Raw genomic sequence first — 21381 nt, 5'->3', positions numbered from 1 at the left:
ACCCGTGTTGTTCATCAGAGCTTGTTTTCAACCACCTAAGGCCCCACCCAGCCTGGACACTCCAGCCCCACCCGCCTTGGCCTCCATATCTTTTCTATAAAAGGGTTCGTTCATTTTCTAGAACAAAGCATATTTTTTTTCAAGCGTAAGTATCTCTAGCCTTTAAGATGTTAATTTTATTAGGAGATGTAACCATTCCTATCACCACTTCCCCACCCCCCCATGGGTGCGGTTGGTGGAGGGACCCGGGGTGATGGGTGCGTGGGGTTTCCCCTTTTCACGTGGATTCCAGGTGCTTCTACTGTGCCCTGCTTGGCCTGGAGAACAAGTCTACGAAGCATCCGTTCACATCTATAAATTAAGTCGATGGAGATGTATTGAATGCCTGCTGTCTATCAAACATTCCTTCTTAGCACTGGGACATCTGTGCAAACAATGGACAAGACATTCATATCATTAGGTTTGCAGTCTAGTGGCGTGGGGAGAAGGACAGTAAACACATTGAAAAGTGTTATGGAAACAAATCGACGAGGGGGAGAGGGATAGAAAGTGCTGGAGGTGGAGGACCGCAAAGGGATTGTATAGGGGCGTCAGAAGGTGGCTTGTGAGGAAGGACGCAAAAGGAGGGGAGTGAGCAAACCATGGGGACACTTGGAGGAATGACATTCTGGGCAGAGGAAAGAGCCAGTGGAAAGGCCCTGAGGTGTGTGTGTGTGTGTGTGTGTGTGTGTGTGTGTGTATGTGTGTTGTGGGGGGGGGGGGGTGTCCAGGGTCTTGGAGGAAGAGCAAGGAGACCCGCAGGCCAGAACAACATGAGCAGGAGGGAGAACATTGGCCAAGGCCAGAGAAGACGCCAAGGCCCATGGAAGGCTTTGGGCTTCTTCCCTGAGTGGATAGAAAGGCACTGGGAAGCTTTGAGACGAGTGATGGGATCTGGCTTAGATTTTCAGAGGATGCTTTTGGCTGTGTGCCGAGCATGCACTGGGTGGGGAGGGGGGAGGGGGGAGGTGGGACGGGGGTGGCGTGGCCAGGCTGTGGCCTACAGGGCAGCTGCAGCGGGATGGCATGCATGGCCTGGGCCTGAGTGAGTCCCATGGAGGAGGGGAGGAGCGGTCAGCTTTGGGTGTAATTGGAAGGAGAAACCAACAGAAGCTTCTGATGGGAGAAAGTGTGGATTCAAGCATGATCTTCGGCCCGAGTCATTGGCATTGCGCCAGTTCCCCATAAAGGAGACGGGGAAGGCTGTGGGTGGGCAGACGTGGAGGAGATGAGTTCGGTTCTGCTCATGTGATCGAAATGCCTACTGACCCCCAAGGGGAAGTGCCATGGCCATTACACGGGACCCCGGTGCTCAGCAGATAAATATCTCGGAGCGTTTAGCATGTGGGAAAGGCAAATGATAGTTTTGAAAATTTATTTCCTTGACTGTACCTGTTAATGTACGTGTGCATATGAATGTGTATCTGTAATAATAAAAGCGTAATATGCTAATTAGACCAGACGTCCTTCTGGACGACCTTCCGGACGAAGCTGGGGCTGCGAGGGAAGCCTGGGTCCCAGGTGCCAGAGGGAAGCCGGTGCCGGCAGCCGGGGGAAGGCAGGCCCACTCTTGCACGAATTTCGTGCACCGGGCCTGTAGTCATTATATACGCGTGTGTCATTCTCTCTGTGTAACTGTATGTGCGTAACCAGCAGAATTGTGTGTGTGTGTGTGTGTGTGTGTGTGTGTGTGTTCTCGGTGTTCACTGCTTGCGTGTCTTTGTTTCTAGATATTCCTGGGAGCCCCTCCCTGCCCTTTGGTCTTTATGCGCTGAAGTCATTCTTGGTTTCCTGATGGGGGTCTCGGTCCCCTCCTCGTAACCCTCGGTGTTACGTGTTCTCATCGGCCACCCTGGGCTCGTGCTCGCCTTGGGGATCTAGATCGTGGAACGGATTCCATCCCTGCTGACGGTGGCCCACAGCTGACCACCTGCGGGAAGTTCTTTCCCACGGGTCGCTCACAGGGCCCGGGAGGGTGTGTGCACTTCGCGGCACCGCCTTCCCCGCCACGGGACCACGCCTGGCACAGTTGACCCCGGGGTGGCACCGTTCATTTGTGTGCGCAGCCTGACAGATGCCCCCGCCGAGGCGTCCCCTTGGAGGGTGTCTGCTTACAAGTCTAGCGGGGGAAGGAAGAGAGAGTTCGCAGGATTATCTTTTTTTTTATTTTTGAGGATTAAATGTATGCCATTTAGCTGCTGTGACGCCCTGTGGTTCATGCTGCTTTCTTAGAAGCCTGTGCACCTCTTCACGTGGCTGTCAAAACCATTCCAGCGAGAATGATGCTGCGCGGACTCCTCGGGCTGCAGTGTCCGTCACGGGTTACAGATGGGTTATTGCCGGTGCCGCTCCACGCTCTCCCACGCCTGGAGCTGGCCCGGCTAGACTTCGCCGAAGCCACGCATGTGCTGTGGCCCTTCGCACGGTTAGCCAGCCCAAGAGCACAGGGATGTTCAGTGCATTCGTTAGAAAATCCTACAGTACTTCCTTTTCATTCATGCCCTTCATCCATGGTATTTGCTGAAGCTGTAGGTACTCGTCAGCCAGAGAAAGGAAACCTGCCTTCAACTACAAGGAAGATGCTCTTTTGTGCAAGTATGAAGATACAGAAGTAGGCCGAGCACTTTAGCTCCGCCGTGTGATGTATCGGCAGGGACTGTATCTGCGGGGATCGCATCCATCAGAGCCTATCAGAGTGGAAAGGACCCCAGCAACGCCCCTGCCTCTCCGTGACCATTGCCCACATATATATATGTGTTATCTATATATTCCTATTGCTTTCATAATGTGTTTTTTTAAGAGAGAGTAGAAGGGAGAGAGGGAAGAGGAGAATGAGAGAGAGAAACCTCAGTGTGAGAGGGACACATTCATTGGTTACCTTCTGCACATGCCCTGACTTGGGCCCAGGGATCAAACCTGCAGCCCAGGTATGTGCCCTTGACTGGGAATTGAACCCATGACCCTACGACCTGTGGGCTGATTCTCTAACCATTGAGCAACACCGTCCAGGGCATCATCATGTTTTCATATACTCTTTGGAGTAGTTAACTCTCCGTTTTACCTGATGGTCATTTAGTTTATTTGAAGTATTTTGTCTTGACTCTTCACATCTCCTAGAGCAACTTACATGGTTGAGCAGGAGACATCTGAAGGAACAACAGTGGGAGTTACCATCTACAAAGGCTGGAAAATAAGGCCAAATTCAGGTGACTCACAGCGCTTAATCTAGAAGTTCTTGTTTAGTTGCTTTGCAAAATGCATCACCTTTTTACCGTTGGACAAAATGAAACTCCTCGCTTTCATAGGGCTTCGGGGAAAAGAAAAGCATGTCGCCAGGAAAGCGTTTGGAACCAGGCTTCCCAAAGCGTGTTCCCACGGGGTGCTGTGGGGGAAACAAAAGGCGGAAGCGTTCCACCGGGGAAATACTTTGGGTGGGGAGGGCGTTACTGTCTCACCCTTAAGAAACGTGCGCGCTCCGTCCAAGTGGGAGCCTCATCATCTTCCCCAGGTTGTCTCCCGTGCGGAGCACAGTACCTGGTGGTGCCTGGAGGAATTAGCTGCAGGACTTCTCAGGGCCTTTAACGTTGGAGCTGGTCTTGGGAGTCATCGGAGAGGGCAGGGGTCTGCAGCCTTGCACACACGCACAGGACAGGGGAACCCTCTTCGCGAGCATTTTACCGCACTTGGGTACTTGCAATACCCGCTGGGAAATTCTAGCTTTGGGTGCGACGAGGTGGATAGGTTTCAGAATGGACTTGATCGGGGAGTGAAATACTCATGTTGCTATGGATATTGGACTCGCAGCGAGACAGATTGTGAGGCAGGATGGACGTCCCGCTTCTGTGCTTGCCTCCCATGGGGCCCGTAGGCTGACCCTCAGAAGCCTCAGTTTGTTCATCGATAAAATGGGGAGAGGAATGATGTGCATCTGACTGGTTGTTGGGGGAAATAAATTACGTTTCGTTGCACTTAGGAAGGTTCAGTAACGTGTGGAGAAAAGGCTTTACTGGGCAAACACATCGTGATGGTGATGGTGGTCATCATGATCATGATCATCACTCTCATTATGAGGCACTGAAGTGAAAGTAGGGTTTCTCTCTCCCTCCCTCCCTCCCTCCCTCCCTCCCTCCCTCCCTCCAGTACATCGTGGGGTGTGTTGAATATGCCAGGCATTGTTGTTCTGGGGGTGTCGGTGGTGAGCGCAGTGAGGGGCCCGTCCTCCCTCAGGGGCCCTGGATTCTTTGTGATATAATGTGTTTACCATTGCCACTGTCTCTTAGATCATAAATCTAATTGCACACAATTTAGTTGAAGTTAATTTTCCTGAGGTCATTATATTAAAGGCCTGGCCCCCAGAGGCGCTTTTTCTTGAAGCATCAGATCTGTTCTTACACAAACAAGGCAAGTAGGATCCATAGGTCGTATTTTAAAAATAAAATAAATAAGACTACACTAGCATCACTAGGTCAGGTAGGTCACACGAGGAGGACAGCCCTTCCTGCCTCAGCAGGCCACCCCCATCCCACAGTAGGGTGGTCAGATTTCACAAATAAAAATACACAATACCCAGCTAAGTCTGATACTACAAAGAGAGAATCAAGTTTTTAGTATAAATAAATATATCCCAAATAGTGAATGGGACATACTTATACTTTATTTTTTTTTAAATGTTGTTAATTTGAAAGTCAAGTTTAACGGGGTTTCCTGTTTTGTTTTGTTTTTCTTTTCATTTTTTAAGAAAAAGACTTTTAAATATTTTTTTATTTCTGAGAGGAAGGGACAGGGACAGAGAGATAGAAACATCAATGATGAGAGAACCATTGACTGGCTATCTCCTGCACGCCCCCTCCTGGGGATCGAGCCCGCAACCCCAGCATGTGCCCTTGACCTGGATCGAACCTGGGACCCTTCAATCCACAGGCCGACGCTCTATCCACTGAGCAAAACTGTACTTTTTTTTTAAAAAAATTATTTTTTAAATATATTTTTATTGATTTCAGAGAGGAAGGGAGAGGGAGAGAGAGAGAGAGAAACATCAGTGATGAGAGAGAATCATGGATCGGCTGCCTCCCACACACCCCACACTGGGGATCAAGCTCACAACCTGGGCATGTGCCCTGACTGGGAATCGAACCCGGACCTCCTGGTTTAATAGGTCGACACTCACCCACTGAGCCACGCCGGCCAGGCTGGGTGTCCACTGTTTTGTCTGACGACCCTCCCGCCCTGCACCAGCGGCCCGGCCACCTGGGCAGGAGGAAGACCGTTGCCTGTCACCTGTCAGCCTTTGAAGCCATCTTTGTGGAGGAGATATGTTACCCCAAACAGCGTAGAGACCTTTGCTTCGGTATGAAATGGCTGATGAGTGTTCCTGCCGGATGGGCAAGTGTTGCCAAGTTAAAAGCCACCGGTGGAGGCCTTGCATAGGCGCAGAAGCTACGCGGGGCGTGCCCTGTGGTAGGCGGTGCTTCAGGTGCCAGCTTTGCCAGTTACCTGGGCCACGGAGCCACCTGCTCGACTCCAGGCAGCGCCAGGGCCGCCAGCCCCTGCCTCATCCTCCTGGAGGTGCTGGCCTGGCTGCTGGGCTTCCTCCTTTCTCCGGGGCAGATGCTAATTAATGGAGACAATTCACAGCTGATTAGCTGTAGTTCCTGCAGTAATTACATTCGCTCGCTAACTGTTCAGGGGAGGATTTCTAACCCAGTTCTTATTTCACTCGGAGCTTAATTTGTTTTTTGAGTTGTTTGGGCCCTTTGTTTAATAGCCATTTTATTTTTTTCTGTGTTGTTTTAGGTGCTATTAGATAATAAGTGAGTTTAATCTTAAAAAAAAAATACTCTGGGATAATGAGCTGTTTGCTGTAAATGGATTTCTAATGCTCCCACAAAACCTTCATTTAAATCACGTGAGAGTGGGTTCTGTAGGCTGTTTGGGGAGCCAGGATTGGTGCGTGGAATACACCCATCGTGACCCAAGTTCTCGTAAATATTTATATAAAGAACATGCGGAATGGGGACCCAAGATTTTAATTCTGAGATCATTGACTCATCAAGAATTCCAGTGCAGAAACTATACCTTTTCTTGCATATTTTTAACATCCTAGAAACATGGGCAAAGTGTGTGTGTGTGTGTGTGTGTGTGTATGCACCCACTCACGTGCTTTTCTACCCCAAAACTTTTAAATTATTGGAAGCCGTTTTATTGAGGTATGATGGACGTACCAAAAATCCCCTGCCTACTGAACGCACACACCTTGATTGTTGGAAGGCCGGTCTGCCTTTATTTCTGGTGTCCCCAGCCTCCCGAGAGGCCGGATAAAGGCCTTTCTGAAGCGCGAACCCATACATCTTGCGGGAAAATCCTTGTAAAGGTATTTGTCCAAATGGACGCGAGGGCTCCTTTTGTGAGGGTGTATGGAGGTGTCCCTTTGCAGGGTGCATTGTGCATCCGGGGACCCTAGCAGCGCTCCGGAACCATGAGGGTCTTTGGTATACGTCCTGCTTAGTTCGTGGATCCCCGACGTGATGAAGTGCAGCCTGCCAGTCCCTTCTGAGCAGGAGTCACAGGCTCAGAGTCAGGGGCTGAGAGCCCCCCTGGAGAAAAGTGTTATGGGTGTATGGAGAGGATTTATGTGGGTCTTCCATTTCTGTGTTCTATTTATCCCCTCCCTCCCTCCCTTCCCCCTCCCTCCCTCTCCCTTCCCTCTCCTTGGGAAAATTGTGCCTTCTGCTTCAAATAATTACTAGCTCTGTTTACATTAGAGCAGTGGTTCTCAACCTGTGGGTCGCGACCCCTTTGGGGGTCGAACGACTCTTTCACAGGGGTTGCCTAAGACCATCGGAAAACACATATATAATTACATATTGTTTTGGTGATTCATCACTATGCTTTACTTATGTTCAATTTGTAACCACGAAAATACATCCTGCATATCAGATATTCACATGACGATTCGTAACAGTAGCAACATGACAGTGATGAAGTAGCCACGAAAATAATGTTATGGTTGGGGGTCACCACACCATGAGGAACTGTGTTAAAGGGGCGCGGTGATAGGGAGGTGGAGAACCACGGCCTCAGAGAATGGAAGGAATATACACATCTCACCCTTTGGAGACCAAACCTCCGTGTTATTTAATGCATGAAAGGAAGGAAATCATACACTTTGTAAAAAGGCGGGCATCCTTTCACCATGTAAAAATCACGAAAATAATATAACGGCGGCGAATCATGCCCACAGGCTCTTTCCACCTCCCCAGGCCGTTCACAGGATGTTTAAGGCCACCAGACGCCCCGCTTCTACCATCCGGACCCGAAAACCCATTTCTGCCCAAATCCAACTTTTTTACATTTTGATAGCAGGTCTGGAGAAGTAAAGAGCTTACGTCTGAAATGCGGATACCGTCTTATTTGTGATGGTCTGAATGGGCCATTGTGTGAGGGAATTAAAGAAAAATTGCTGTGTTCATGGGATCCTGCTTATTTTTTAAACCTCTTTGCACTTAATGTTACATTGAGAGATTAAATATCACCCTTTTCAACAGCTCCGATGGCTGGAGATAGGGCTTGAAACCCTGGAGATTTGAAAAAAAATAAAGTCTTTGGTCTGATTATTTATTGATATTCACACCACACCCCATTCGCTAGAAAATAGAATTTTGAGTCCTGGGAATTGGATTCTTTTAATTCACATCTAAGCCTACCCACACTTGTGACATCTGTTCTGGGAAAGTAAAGCTGTGAAATCCCCATGTGTCTTAAACATGTGTCAAGGTGTTTTTTTGGGGGGGGAAACACTCTTTGCTTTCTAACCCAGGGGTGGGCAAACTTTTTGACTCGAGGGCCACAATGGGTTCTTAAACTGCACCGGAGGGCCAGAACAAAAGCATGGATGGAGTGTTTGTGTGAACTAATATAAATTCAAAGTAAACATCATTACATAAAAGGGGACGGTCTTTTTTTTTTTTTTTTTTTAGTTTTATTCATTTCAAACGGGCCGGATCTGGCCCATGGCTGCTCTAACCTCTGACAAAGGCCCTGGCTGGTGGGGGAAGGTGTGTGATGGCCTCCCTTCGTGATGAGTCTCGATGAGAAACAACGCTCTTTTCTGGGGATGGTCAAGTTCGCGGAACTCTGTGCTTTATTTTCCGGCGGGAGCCAGCTGCCAGGGTACCACCCGGTTCCCCTTCGCCCCGAGGAAACCCCCTCCGTCCTCTCCGAACCCCGGCATCGCATTCTTCCCAAATCCCGCCCAGCATTAGGGCACCACCAGTGTCCGCTGCCAGGCTGTGCACTAACCCCAGACAATCTGCTCTCTTCCAGTTTGGGAATAACAGTAACTACATGAACATGGCCGAGGCAAGCAACGCTTTCTTTGCGGCCAGCGAGGTAGGTGTCTGCCTTCGTGTGTCTGTCCACGGTGTGTGTGTGTGCCATTTGGGTCATTTACGAGGCTGGAAGGGGAAAGGGAAGTAGTGAATTTATCTCTCTCTCATGTGGCACGAGGCAACCGCGTAGGAGAAGAAATGAGAAAACCCTATCGGAGAAGAAAATAGCCTGACAGGTGTCTCTCACTCGTCCAAGGCTGTTGAGAACGTGCGCCACGCACACACATCTCTTGATGAAAAGAAATACAGAGGCAGACAAAAGGAGATATGTGAGGAAGGATATGAAAGCTAGCTATGCACCCTGTGTTGATACCTAAGCAGACAAGTGGTTATTTTGGAAACTAGGATGGAAGTGACTTTTGATAGACAATATATTTACCTGGCCAGCGTGGTTCAGTGGTTGAACGTCGACCTATGAGCCAAGAGGTTGCTGGTTTGATTCCCGGTCAGGGCACATGCCTGGGGTTGAGGGCTCCATCTCCAGTAGGGGGCGTGCAGGAGGCAGCTGATCAATGTTTCTCTCTCATGATGTTTCTCCCTCTCTATCCCTCTCCCTTCCTCTTCCTCTAAAAATCAATGAAAAACGTGTTTAAAATGAAAGTATTTCAACTTCACACAGCTCTGAGGATGACTTCATGAAGTTGCCACGTTCTGGGAAAGGATGTGGCAGACAGTATGGTTGTTTCTTGGGTCTTCGGTGGGAGGGATGTGAAATGAGTGTGTTGGTTTTTTTGTCAGATCCCCACCGCCTAGCACAGTGCCTGGCGCATAGTAGGCGCTCAGTAAATATTGATGGTATGGGTAGGCTTAGATGTGAATTAAAAGAATCCAATTCCCAGACTTGGCCAGAGCCGGGAAAGCTGAAGGATGGCATGTACAGGCAGCAGCACACGGACTGTGGGTTTGCGTAGGGTTTACTGGTGCAAATGGAACACACACCTTTTTGTTGCTGTTGTTATCGAATCGCTGTCTTACTGACTTAGGGCTGCTGTCTAGTCCCATTGGTCTGCCCTCCGGAAAAACTTCTATCTTGATTAGGTCAAGGAAATAGTTTCCTAAAAATGGTAGGCAGTGAGATTTAAGGTTTTATTTTATTTGTTTTAGCTATATCTTTATCGTTGAAAGTATTATGTATGCCCCCCTTTCCCCCCCCCATTGATCCCTTCTAGCCTGCCCCCTCCCCCACCCCACCCCCCAGCTCAGGCCTTACCACCCCATTGTGTGAGTCCATGGGTGATGCATATATGCACACAAGTTCTTTGGTTGATCTCTTCCCACCCAGCCAGCCAGCCCCCCCGCCCCCCTTCCCTCTGAGATTCCACAGCCTGTTCCATGCTTCCATGTCTCTGGATCTATTTTGTGTATCAGTTTATTTTCTTCATTAGATTCCACATGTAAGTGAGATCATGTGATATTTGTCTTTCTCTGACTGGCTTATTTCGCTTAGCATCATATTCTCCAGGTCCCTCCATGCTGCCTCAAAGGGTGAGAGATCCTTCTTTTTCATAGCAGCATAGTATTCCACAGCATAAATGTACCACAGCTTTTTATCCACTCATCTACCGATGGGCACGTGGGCGATTTCCAGATCTTAGCTCATGTAAATGAGCTAAAACAGTGAAATTGGTCCAAATGGAGCCACTTGGCAGTTCCTGCAATAAAAAGTCTTCATCTTCCAAATATATTCAAATATAGGAAACGGAACGAGCTTTACCACTTCCCCCCGGAGGATGCAAAGCATAATGGCTTCGCCAGGAATCTTGGTCCAGGGAAGCACCCAGCATGAAAGAAGTGAACCTGGAGAAATGATTAGGAAAAAAACGGGGAACCCAGATTTAAGGGTGATTGTAGACGAGTCCCTTTTTAGGGTGACCATCCTCTCTCTCGCCCAGAAGACAGCCCCGATGAGGGAACAGCGTTTGGCACTGGCTGCCGGGTTGTTTGTGATAATGAACACAAGCCCCATCTGTACGGACAACACGAAGCTTCATTCTGCAGGATTTTTTTTCCGTCCATTTGAATCAAACATTGATGAAAGCGCCACTGGCAGCAGCTGCGCGGAGACAATTTAATTCCAGCTGTGATAATTCACCGTGTCAGACATCGGCTGTTATGTGTTGATACAACAGTTCTCTAGATTTGCATTTTTATCAAAAGGAACAAATGTTTTGAGCATTTCAGTACAGATGGTATTTAACCATGTACGCACTCCTTAAACATGTTCAAGGTAAACACTGAAAAGTCAATATCTCTAAGAAGTCATCATCGAAACTCCGATATGACTAATCTGATCTCGGGCAGAAGGCAGAGTGTCTAAAAGTCAGTAACTGTGTGTGTGTGTGTGTGTGTGTGTGTGTGTGTGTGTGTGTGTGTGTGGTACATGGTTACTTTTATAATCTCAGATAACCAGCTTTTGTTATGTTTTTCTCTAAGGAATGCTCACCACTGTATCTAATGTATTACTTCTCTTTAAAAGTGGTGGAAGATTCTAGCATTTTCTTGGTTGTGCACTGTAATATAATTTCATTGTATGGTTTTATTAGGTTTATGATATAGTAAGTAGTATACTACATTCTACCTAAAAATTATCTTGTCTTTTGTAAAATTATACTGTGACGACATTATATATATACTAGTATATATGACATCTCATATTCCTTAGCAAAAATAAAAATGAAAACCTCCTTAATTTTGACTGCCTAGCGTAAGATGTGCTTATGTTCGAGTTTAGGAGGCAATCTTAAGTAACGATTTCCCAGAACATCTTTCTTTTTTTTTGGAACCAAAAAATAAAGCCTGAGTAAATGTTAATGCACTACATTATAGCCTGTGCCTCATCTCCCCATCACTACATTAAAAGTAAATGTATTTGTTTTTGTTGTTGTTTTTTACATTTTAGTGAGCGCAGACTAATTCAGGAAGCCTTTAGGTTTGGTGCAGTCAAGTCCAAACTGTGCCCCCAACCAACCCCCCAGAGCTAACCCCGTGGGGACCAGGATGCCCTGAGTGTGAAATTCACACATTGGCTGCGCGTTTTCGGTCTGTGTCATGATTACCCTGACCATGTTTAAAGCACTTCAAATATTTATTGAAATAATATTTCAAGTGTTAATTACAGTGGTAATGAAAACAGCCAAATGCCACATATCAAGAATGAGTGTTTATCCGTATTGTTAATGTGATATGTTAGATTTCATTAAGCAGTAATGGGGTAGCAAATGAGTCACAAATTACAGTTGCATCTGTTACTGCACCACATTAGTGCCAAAATAACAGCAAAGGCAGCCATAGGGCGGCATTCATCAGCCAACCACATTCGCGGCCAACGCATCCCTTTGTGTTTGAGAACTCGGTACCAGCGTAAGCAATCAACCTCTTTGCGGGGTCATTATTCGAACAAATATGTCAGAAAATCTAATCGTCTCATCCTAGCTTTCAAATGTGTTACTGTGCAATAAAGTTTTTCGTCTATTGAATCTACAAAGGACCTCGAGCTGTGCGATGGTCTGCCATGCAACTCCCTTGTCTTGTGACCTGTTTGTTTCTGGTGAGATTAAAACCACAGTTGACCGGTTCTGTATGCAAGGAACGTGGTGCTCCCCCCGCCCACCCCCTTCATTTTGTTTCTATTTTCTCTCAAGTGGCTGTTAAATTATATTATCAATTCCTACTTTGAATAATGGTGATTTTCAGCTCGAAATGAGTTCTCTTAACCAATTAGGGCAGATTCAAACGATCTTGCATCAGTTCACTCTTCAAAAATGTTATTAATAATAAATAGACTGTAAATTGGACCCTCTGAGTTGAGGATTAAAAAAAATCTGAGTGGCCACACAACCTCTTCACACTCTAGCCAAAATAACCTTCTAACCAGGACCACCCTCCTTACCCCCAATCCAAGGTCAAGTTTAAGAAAGGTGGTTCGTCCTGAATTACATCAAAAGGCCGTAGTTTATAACACCATCTTTAAGAATCTAAGTAGCATGGAAGAAAGCAGTGCAGTATTTACTCTTAGGTCTTGAGAACTAACACTCATCTCAGTGAGCAACCCCAATGGAAATAGTATATCTCTAATCCATATATCGCTATGTTCATTCTATAGATGGTTTTTAAAAGTAGAAGGCTGGCAGAAAATGTTCTGATAAATACCTATCAAAGTCTTCAGAGCAAAGGAAGTAACTCTTCATATTATTTAAATGAAAGCACTGGAACATTTTAAGAGATGATCTGAAGAAAGTCCTTAATGTAAAACGTTGTAGGACAAAACAGTAATAATTCCCATAGAAGCATTTTTTGTGTGTGTGTTTTTTGTTTGTTTGTTTTTGCCCTTGGGAATATATCAATAAGGAAGTTGAAAAAGCAAACCACAAATTTAATATGACTTGTTTGATATGTTGTGACAGGGAGTAAGTATGTGTAATGTTCGCTGCTGGATTCGTGTGTGGGGGGTGTGTGTGTGTGTGTGTGTGTGTGTGTGCACCACAAAATCGTCAGCGTTTTACGAAGCATGTGTGTAATGGGAGCGGTTTGAGCTGTTTCACTAACATATCAATAAAGTGGCAATTTGTTATATAGCCAAACCTAATGTCGCTGCTGCTCCAACTAACAACAAAGACAGATGCTGCTAATTAAGTACGCATTAAAAAACTGTTAATACGGATACTCCATTAAAACCATATGATAATGAGACTTAAATCTTTAATCAGAATGATCAGCAAAACTTTCTATGTGGAAATCTGTGCTTAAGATGTTTCCATTGGAGAAATAAATATTTGGCCTCGCTGTGGAGTCGTTTTCATGCAAAAACCTTGCTGCTTCTCTCCAGGGAGAAATAACGATATAAGAACGGAGTGTGGAAATATCTGTGTCTTGTTTCCTTTTGTTTTGCAGACATTCCACACACCAAGTCTCGGGGATGAGGAGTTTGAGATCCCCCCAATCACGCCTCCCCCAGAGTCGGACCCCGCCCTGGGCATCCCCGATGTGCTCCTGCCCTTTCAAGGCCTCAGCGACACCTTGCCCTCCCAGGGCAGCGAATTCACACCCCAGTTCCCCCCTCAGAGCCTGGATCTTCCGTCCATCACCATCTCAAGAAATCTCGTGGAACAAGACGGCGTGCTCCACAGCAGTGGGTCGCACATGGTAGGCAGCAAGCTGATTGCTTGGACGTTTTTATTTTTAATCCTCTGTGGTTCTCCTGGCGAAGCTCTGAGGTCCATGTTCTGTCTTCTGGGGGGACACATGGATTGTTTCTCCTTCCGCCTGTGGACACCGAAACCAGATCAATCTCTGGTATTGGCAAGAGGGCACGGGGTTGGTTGATCGTCACAGAGGAAAGCGGGCGTTCCCACAAGATCTTTCTGATTTGAAAGGATGTTTTAAAAGTCAGGTTCATGGATTTGGAAGCAGGCCATCTTCCCCGGCCTTGGGTTTAGCAGAGAGATGGACTTGAGTTGCAAGGTTGCCCAGGCGGGAGTTGAGAAATGGTTGCCCTTACCAAGTGCCTGGGTCTTTAGCATTCGGTGGGTTTATCACACCACGTTTATGATACACGGTCTGCTCCTACCTCAAACGAAATATCCAACCGAGATACAGAGAAAGGGGAAAAGAATCATCGCTTCTAACCGGCAGAGGAAATTATAGATTCGGTTATTGTGGGAAATATACCTAATTGTGTTATTTATTGTCATAAACATGGCATAAGGCACTCCAGAGAGCCGAGATTGCTAATGCAATCGCTTTGGTTCTATTTTTCTTAGTGAGCAATTATAGTCGGCAATCGCCAGAGGAAAATCTCCTTAAGTATTTTAAACTCTTCGGCTGGGATTTAGATTTTTTTTTTTTTCTTCACCATAGGACATAAAGCATTTGTGTCTGTCTAGGTGAGGTACTAAGCAGGCATTTTCAAACAAGATGAATCGTTTAGAAGGCCTTTTTTAAAAACCCTGATAAAATGAAACAGATGTGTTGGTATAACAAAGACACAGATCCTCGCGCCTGTTGACATATTTCTCTGCACGTCAGGACCCTGGCCGATGATGTTTACCGGGTTCCTGGTTAATTCCCCAGATAACAACAGACAATTGCAAAGTACGGAGTGGATTAGGGTGCGGAGAATCAGCGTGCTCTCGGAAATATAAGATTACTTTCCCAAATAGCATTGCGGCCGAATAATTTTCTTTGCCTGTGATCTTTTGTGCTGGAGCTGAACATCAGGGTGTTTTTTTTTCTTAATTTTTACTTTTTTTTTTTTGTTGGAAAAGACCGTAGCCAACAGTCTGGAAAGGGTCATTAACTATTCATAAATGTTCCCCGCCATCGCAAAGAATTGTTTCCTGTGGACTTCCTGACATTTATGTCCCTTTGACCCAGGAAGAGGGTCCCGGATGTCTCTTCCTCCACCGTCAGGCTTGCCATGTTGAGCCTGGGAAGTAATAAAGAGGGTGTTTGGTCCCCAAGGGAGTTAGCCAGGGCTCCCCATTATTCATAGATGCTCAGCGAGGCTCAGTCAAGCCCCGGAAATAGTTAAAAGACCCTATAGTGCGTGCTACCATGTGTACTCTATGAAATTGGTAAATATTGATTATTAATAATCGAAGAATCTGCCTTTACGTGAAACATCTGATGAATTACCTTCCCTTAAAGCCACACGCCTGTTATTGCCGCTATAAAAAAAGTGTAAAGGAGGCATTTTGACTATGAAATTTCATTTCATGGTCAATCGCATTTACCGTATGGGGAAGAACTAAAGATGGAATCATAAAATAATTATGATACTCGCATCCACTTCGAGAGCGGTGCTTTCGCGGGCTGGCGTCGGGAGAGGGGACTCAATTTTTAATGCTGCTTTCGTGATGTATTGCTAATCACTGACGCAGCTGAATTATGCCATTGATTTTTAAAAGGATAAGTACATTAGCTGAGGGCGGGCTGCTGTCGTGGCGTTTACACGGACCTCATCCCGTTCGCCGGCGCCTGTCTGAAGTTTTTGCTGCAGCCTGGTGATATTTATTTGGGCTGGAAACAAACTCATCTTGTTGAAAAGTCGAGGAGAATTTCACCTTGAAGAAATGTCATGGCGTTTTAAATCACAAATCTTGGGGGAGGGGGTGGTGGTGGTGGAAAAAAAATGTACCCAGACAAAATGATGATGAATACAATGTGTCGTTGGCTTTGTTCTATGTATGACTTGGCGTGCTCACCTATAAACTCGGATCTGGAATTGCCAAAGGCATGGCAAAAAATAGGTTGTGTCAAGGTTCGCCCGTCTCCCTCCGGGCACCCAGTGGGCCGGTGACACCATCATGGTCTGCGGCAGCTCCCGTGAGATTTCCCCCCGGAAGGTCACCGGGAAAATGGCACGTCATACCGTCTCCATCACACATGCGGCGTCCCTGGGTGCATGGATAGTTCATGCCTGGTGCACGCAGACGTGTCAGTGTCCCCATGAAGAGGCTGTCTGTTGAGGATGGCGGGGGTGAGGGAAGACCATCCTGCAGGAGGCAAAGCCCGCTTCTTGATGTTGCATGACACCAGCTTTCCTTCAGGAAACCATTGGTTTTCCTTTCAAGAGAGTGACGTTTTGTCACATGACTGATTGGTGCGCTTTTGTTGGCAACAAACACAACAGGTTTGTCTTCCTGGAATGTCTGCCGTTACATTTTCAAACAGAGCAGGAGCAAGAGGGGGCGAGGAGAATGACTCCAAGGAAGCCGACTCAGAGATACAGAGGACAGGCGGACAGCTGGCAGAGCGGAGGGGGGTTGGAGGCTGGGTGGAAAAGGTGAGGGCATTAAGCAAAAAAACAAGACCCCACAAAAATCAAACACAACATACACAACAAAACTCATAGGCCAGACAACAGTTTGGGGATTACCAGCGGGGACGGGGGTGGGGGTGGGGGATGGGGGCGAGGGAGGTAGAAGAGGGTACAGGGGGGATAAATTGTCATGGCAGGAGACTTGACTTGGGGTGACGAACACACAGTACAGTTTGCAGAGGATGCATTATAGAATTGTACACCTGAAGCCTATATAATTATATTCACCAATGTCACCCCAATAAATTCAATACAAATTCAAAATAAATAAAAAAGGACAAAACTTAAAAACAAACAAACCATGAGTCTAATAATCAGCATTCGCATTTCGGAATATGCAAATGATGCTCTGGTATTCAAAAGCAAATTGTGGAAAAAATGGAAAGTCGGTGCATGTGTGACTTCAAAGAAAAACCTCAATTTGCTTGCGGTGGGTATGTGTATTCCAAAGCAGCGTGCGGTTGACAAGTAGACATCAACAGTACATTTTGGTTAAAAAAAAAAAAATTCCTTACCTCTACGCATTATTGCCAGTTCAGATGATCATCTGGAAATTATTTTAATCTGCAAAAGATTGCAATCTGCAAAATCTACAAGCAGCACGCCAAAGGGCTTTTGTGGTTTTTTTTTTTAACACCTCTCTATAATCTGCCGGCCTGCCGAGTAGCATCGACATCAGTAGTACATCAATTTCAGAAAGTGGATTATTTTTACTAGACAGCTATTGTGACATATTGGGTCAGTCATAAATGAAAGATATTCATGCAAGCATGCAATACTTGTAATGAAGTCTCACTCTGACCTTCTGTATGATTGATTCTGTAATTTAGTTTTCTCAGGCAGTGCCTGAAATGAAATGAAATCATGTTGAACAAGTTTTGAATACCCACAGTGCACCAGGAGAAGAAAAATCTACAGCCCTAGAGGCTTGAGAGAGAGCCGCTGAACGATTTATCTCTATGCTATTATAGCCTTTGCCAGCATTCAACATTCTTTTTTTTTCTCCCCTTTCCCTTATTTGGCTTAAGTACTTAATTCTGCAGGTAGCTGTAAATGGGAAAATAAAATGCTGTTCAGATTTAAAATGACAGGACAGGAGTATGTGCAGGGAACTGATAAAATATCTTGAATAGAACTGACCTTTCATGTAGCTGAAAGTTACTGGGGGATTCATCCTCATAATTACCATATAGATTATTTTTATTTCTTTCCTGCAATGAAACATTTCAGAGAGCAGGAGTGCTGATTGAATGAAAATTGAACTTGTTAACATTCTTTTCAGCTTAGCCTGTTGTACATAACAGAAGGTTAGCTTTGATGAATTTCAAAATTCCCTTTGATAGCCAAGGAACAGACAGTAAAATAATTGTCTCTTGTCTGATGTTTTGTAGGCCCCGCCCCCAAAGAGAATTTATAAAACACACTGATAATTCCCCGGCGTTTTCTTCATGCATTATAGTTCCTGTTCGGAGGACTGACATTTTCTGTCGGGCATGGGCCCTGGATTTAATTGTGGTAGCACATGTTTATAGAAAAATGCCACGCGGGTGCCCTTGTAATATCAAACATAGTATTAGAAAATTGAAAAAGATGGAAGTGAAGGGGGGGTATATTTGAGTATGGTCGCTTTGTGTCTGTTAAGGAAAGAAAGAGAGAGAAAAGTCCTGTAGGAGATGAGCATGCAGAGAAGAAAATGATAAGCTTTTAAAATATTCATAAGACACTTAAGTCATAATCTAAACAGATGTCATTTTTGACGACCAGAAGAAAATGGAAATACACCAAAGTAAGACATCTGAAATGATCAGGCTTATGTTAGATATTTTTACGTTTCAGACAGTCGTTTGGTATAAGGCTCTGATTTTGAAGTCGAATTATTTTGTGTTTCATTTCTGGCGTGCCATTTCTAGACTCTGAAAACTCTCCCTTGAAGAGAAATAGCAGACTTTCAATTAATACCTTGTTTTAGCAATGTTGCTTAATGTGTTACAGATAACACAGTTATTTCATGGGTCATTAATGTGTTTAATGCGTGGAACGTTCTATTAAAACAAGCCCTGATGATTGTTATGAACATGTGCGTTGCCATCGTCAGTAGAGTCTGCAGAACGAAATTCCACAGGGTGATTACTGAGCCATGGGGGTGCGGGGGGACGACCAACAATTTCTCAAACAAATGGAATGATCGTTTCAGTAACGTTTATTCTTGGTCAAGTCGTGGTCAAAGTATTTTTACTATAAGTTACCAGTAGCAAACGCATGAGTTACGTGAGTAACGCAGTTTGAATGGACTAGGACCCATCTGTTCAAAGTCTAAATTATAAAATTGAAAAACTGTATCAACTTCCAGAAAATATTTACTGAGCACCCACTAAGTGCTATCCATTGTTTGTAATAATTGGAGACTGATTATACCATTTATAAAAGTGTTTCCTTGCCCTAACTGGTTTGGCTCAGTGGATAGAGCGTCGGCCTGCGGGCGGAAAGGTCCCAGGTTCGATTCCAGTCAAGGGCATGTACCTTGGTTGCTGGCACATCCCCAGTGGAAAGTATGCAGGAGGCAGCTGATCGATGTTTCTCTCTCATCGATGTTTCTAACTCTCTCTCTTTCTCCCTTCCTCTCTGTAAAAAATGAATAAAATAAATTTAAAAAAAATTGTTTCCTTGATCACCCACCAGTGTCTCTTCCATGTACTACAAAAATTCACAGTCTGTTTCCTGCTTTAAAGATGCTTATCATCAAAAGTCAACTTGAATGCAACTGTTACTGTACCTTGACAAGGCCACAGACATTTTTACAAGCTACCTTTCTTCTTCCTTTTTATTTTTTTAAAAAAAGTATGTTTTTATTGATTTTAGAGAGAGAGGAAGGGCGAGGGAAAGAGAGAGAGAAACATCGATGTAAGAAAGAAACACCCGCCGAAACCGGTTTGGCTCAGTGGATAGAGCGTCGGCTTGTGGACTGAAAGGTCCCAGGTTCAATTCTGGTCAAGGGCATGTACCTGGGTTGCGGGCACATCCCCAGTAGGGGGTGTGCAGGAGGCAGCTGATCAATGTTTCTCTCTCATCGATGTTTCTAACTCTCTATCTCTCTCCCTTCCTCTCTGTAATAAATCAATAAAATATAAAAAAAATAAAAATAAAAATAAAAAAATAAAAATAAAGAAAGAAACACCCATCGGTTGCCTCCCATATGCACCCCTATTGGGGACTGAACCCGCAACCTGGATATGTGTCCCGACTGGGAATCCAACTCGAGACCTTTTGGAGCACAGACCTTTCGGTGTACAGGACAATACTCAACCAACTGAGCCACACCGACCAGGGCCTTTCTTCTTTCCTTGTAGAGCAAATAACCTTCTACCATACATAGCTTAAAATAAATACCGTGTTTTTTCCGTGTATAAGACGCCCCCCACTTTTCTAATCCAAAATTAAGAAATCAATATTTTAAGCATTTTGCTGGTTTTCCTCTTTTTTTTTTTTTTTTTTTTTTTTTTTGCTGGTTTTCCTCTTAAGGCCTTCTTCTTTTTTGGCACCTTAAGGAGTTGTTCTTCCTGTTTTCTCCACTGTCTGATCATACACTCAGTGGGAGGAGGTCCAAATTGTCTCTCTGCAGCTCTATGTGGATGCTCTTTTGCAGAGCTGATTGCATTCAGTTTGAATTTTGCAGAGTAAGACCATCGCTTATCAGTATTTATCTTTTTACTTTTTGACATCTTTATGGGCTCAAAATGCTACGGTCTCTGTTGCATCTGTGCTCTCTCCACCTCCAATTATGGCATCAGCTGACATCAGTAACAATAAGGCTTGTGATTGGAGGAAGCCTGTTTGACCAGGTATGTTCAGCTACGCTCCCTCCTTGGCTGATTTCTGTGTATAAGAGGCCCCTCAATGTTCAGTCTAATGATTTTAGAAAAAAATAGCATCTATACATGGAGAAATATGATATTCTTTATTCTCAGCCTATAAATACTTACTGACCCTGAACATACAAGTGTTGTCTTTAAGTTGAGTCACATTAGGTCCATCTATTAAAAGAGGAGTGTGCTCCGAACTTCTAAACCCAATTAGATGTTGTGAAGTGTGACTATTTGTGCCCGGTGTATAACATGCAAGGAAAAGTGTTATTGGGAAGTGATTCATTTCCCTGGACCTTGTTCATAACATAGATAATCTATAGTTATCTACTCTCTGTCTATATAAAAGGCTAATATAATACGCAAAGTGTCCCCTCAGGAATTCAACCAGGAGAACGGGAGTTTGATTGGTTGCTATGATGTGCGCTGACCACCAGGGGGTAGCACAGAACATGGTGACCAGCAGCAGCGGGGTGCTGAGGGAGCAAGGGAAGAAGGAGGTGGGGAGGCGAGGGGAACTGTGAACCATCCAGTGGCAGCGTACTGGTGGCGAGGGAAGGAGGAGACAGGGAGAAGGGGAGGCGGGAAGGCAGGGAACCTGATCGGCCCTGATTGCTGACCAGGCCTAGGGACCTACCTGTGCATGAATTTCGTGCACCAGGCCTCTAGTACTATAATATCGCCAGTACTCCCTGCTGGTTCAGGGACAGTAGATGCACTGCTTTCCGTCACGCAGATTCCCGAGTGAACCTGGCCTGGTGGCTCGGACAGTTCTTCAGGGATGAGGGTTATTTTCCATACCTTTGCCCCATTTTCTTTTGTTCACAGCACTTGCCACCCTTTGAAATGGTCTCTCTTGCCTGTCCTGTCCCTTACCTGTCTCATTTGCTGCTGTCCATCCTCAGGCCTGGAAGATTGCCTGGGTCGGAATACACTATTGTCGGGCTCACAATAAATATTCTATTTGTTGAATATATGAATGAGTGAAGGGGTGATGAGAGAATATTTCATTTGTTTCAGGAGCCTACCTTGACTACTAAATTAAACTGGAGGGGCAGGGGTTTCAGGTAGAAACAGCTGTAATAATGGAAATCCTCTTTAAAATTTTAATTTAGGACTGAATAAAATAATTTAGGAGCTGACTTCTTGGTAAAACAAAGGAGTTACAGGAGTATAGGAACAAAATACCACTAAGTGTTTTATGATAAACTCTTGAAATCTCCATTTTGCTAAGAAACTATTAATTAACTTTTAGGAAGACTGTGTCGGTATGTTT

At 45.2% G+C, this 21381-nt stretch overlaps 1 protein-coding gene across 2 annotated transcripts in view; it reads left to right on the top strand.

The window, feature by feature from the left end:
• The window catches only part of TOX3 (TOX high mobility group box family member 3), a gene marked incomplete at its 3' end in the record, with an annotated part of 102585 nt that overhangs the window by 61270 nt on the left and 19934 nt on the right, over window positions 1-21381 (top strand). For both annotated transcript variants that reach the window (XM_081108548.1, XM_081108549.1), the window contains exons 2-3: window positions 8362-8427; window positions 13317-13568. In XM_081108548.1, the coding sequence (XP_080964674.1) occupies window positions 8362-8427; window positions 13317-13568 (318 nt within the window). The remainder of the gene's footprint in view (window positions 1-8361; window positions 8428-13316; window positions 13569-21381) is intronic.

This window comes from Myotis nattereri (genome assembly GCF_964212035.1).
Source record: "Myotis nattereri genome assembly, chromosome: 15".
NCBI lineage: Eukaryota > Metazoa > Chordata > Mammalia > Chiroptera > Vespertilionidae > Myotis > Myotis nattereri.
Note: the sequence above shows the minus strand (reverse complement) of the source record. Positions and strands in the feature narration are given on the sequence as shown.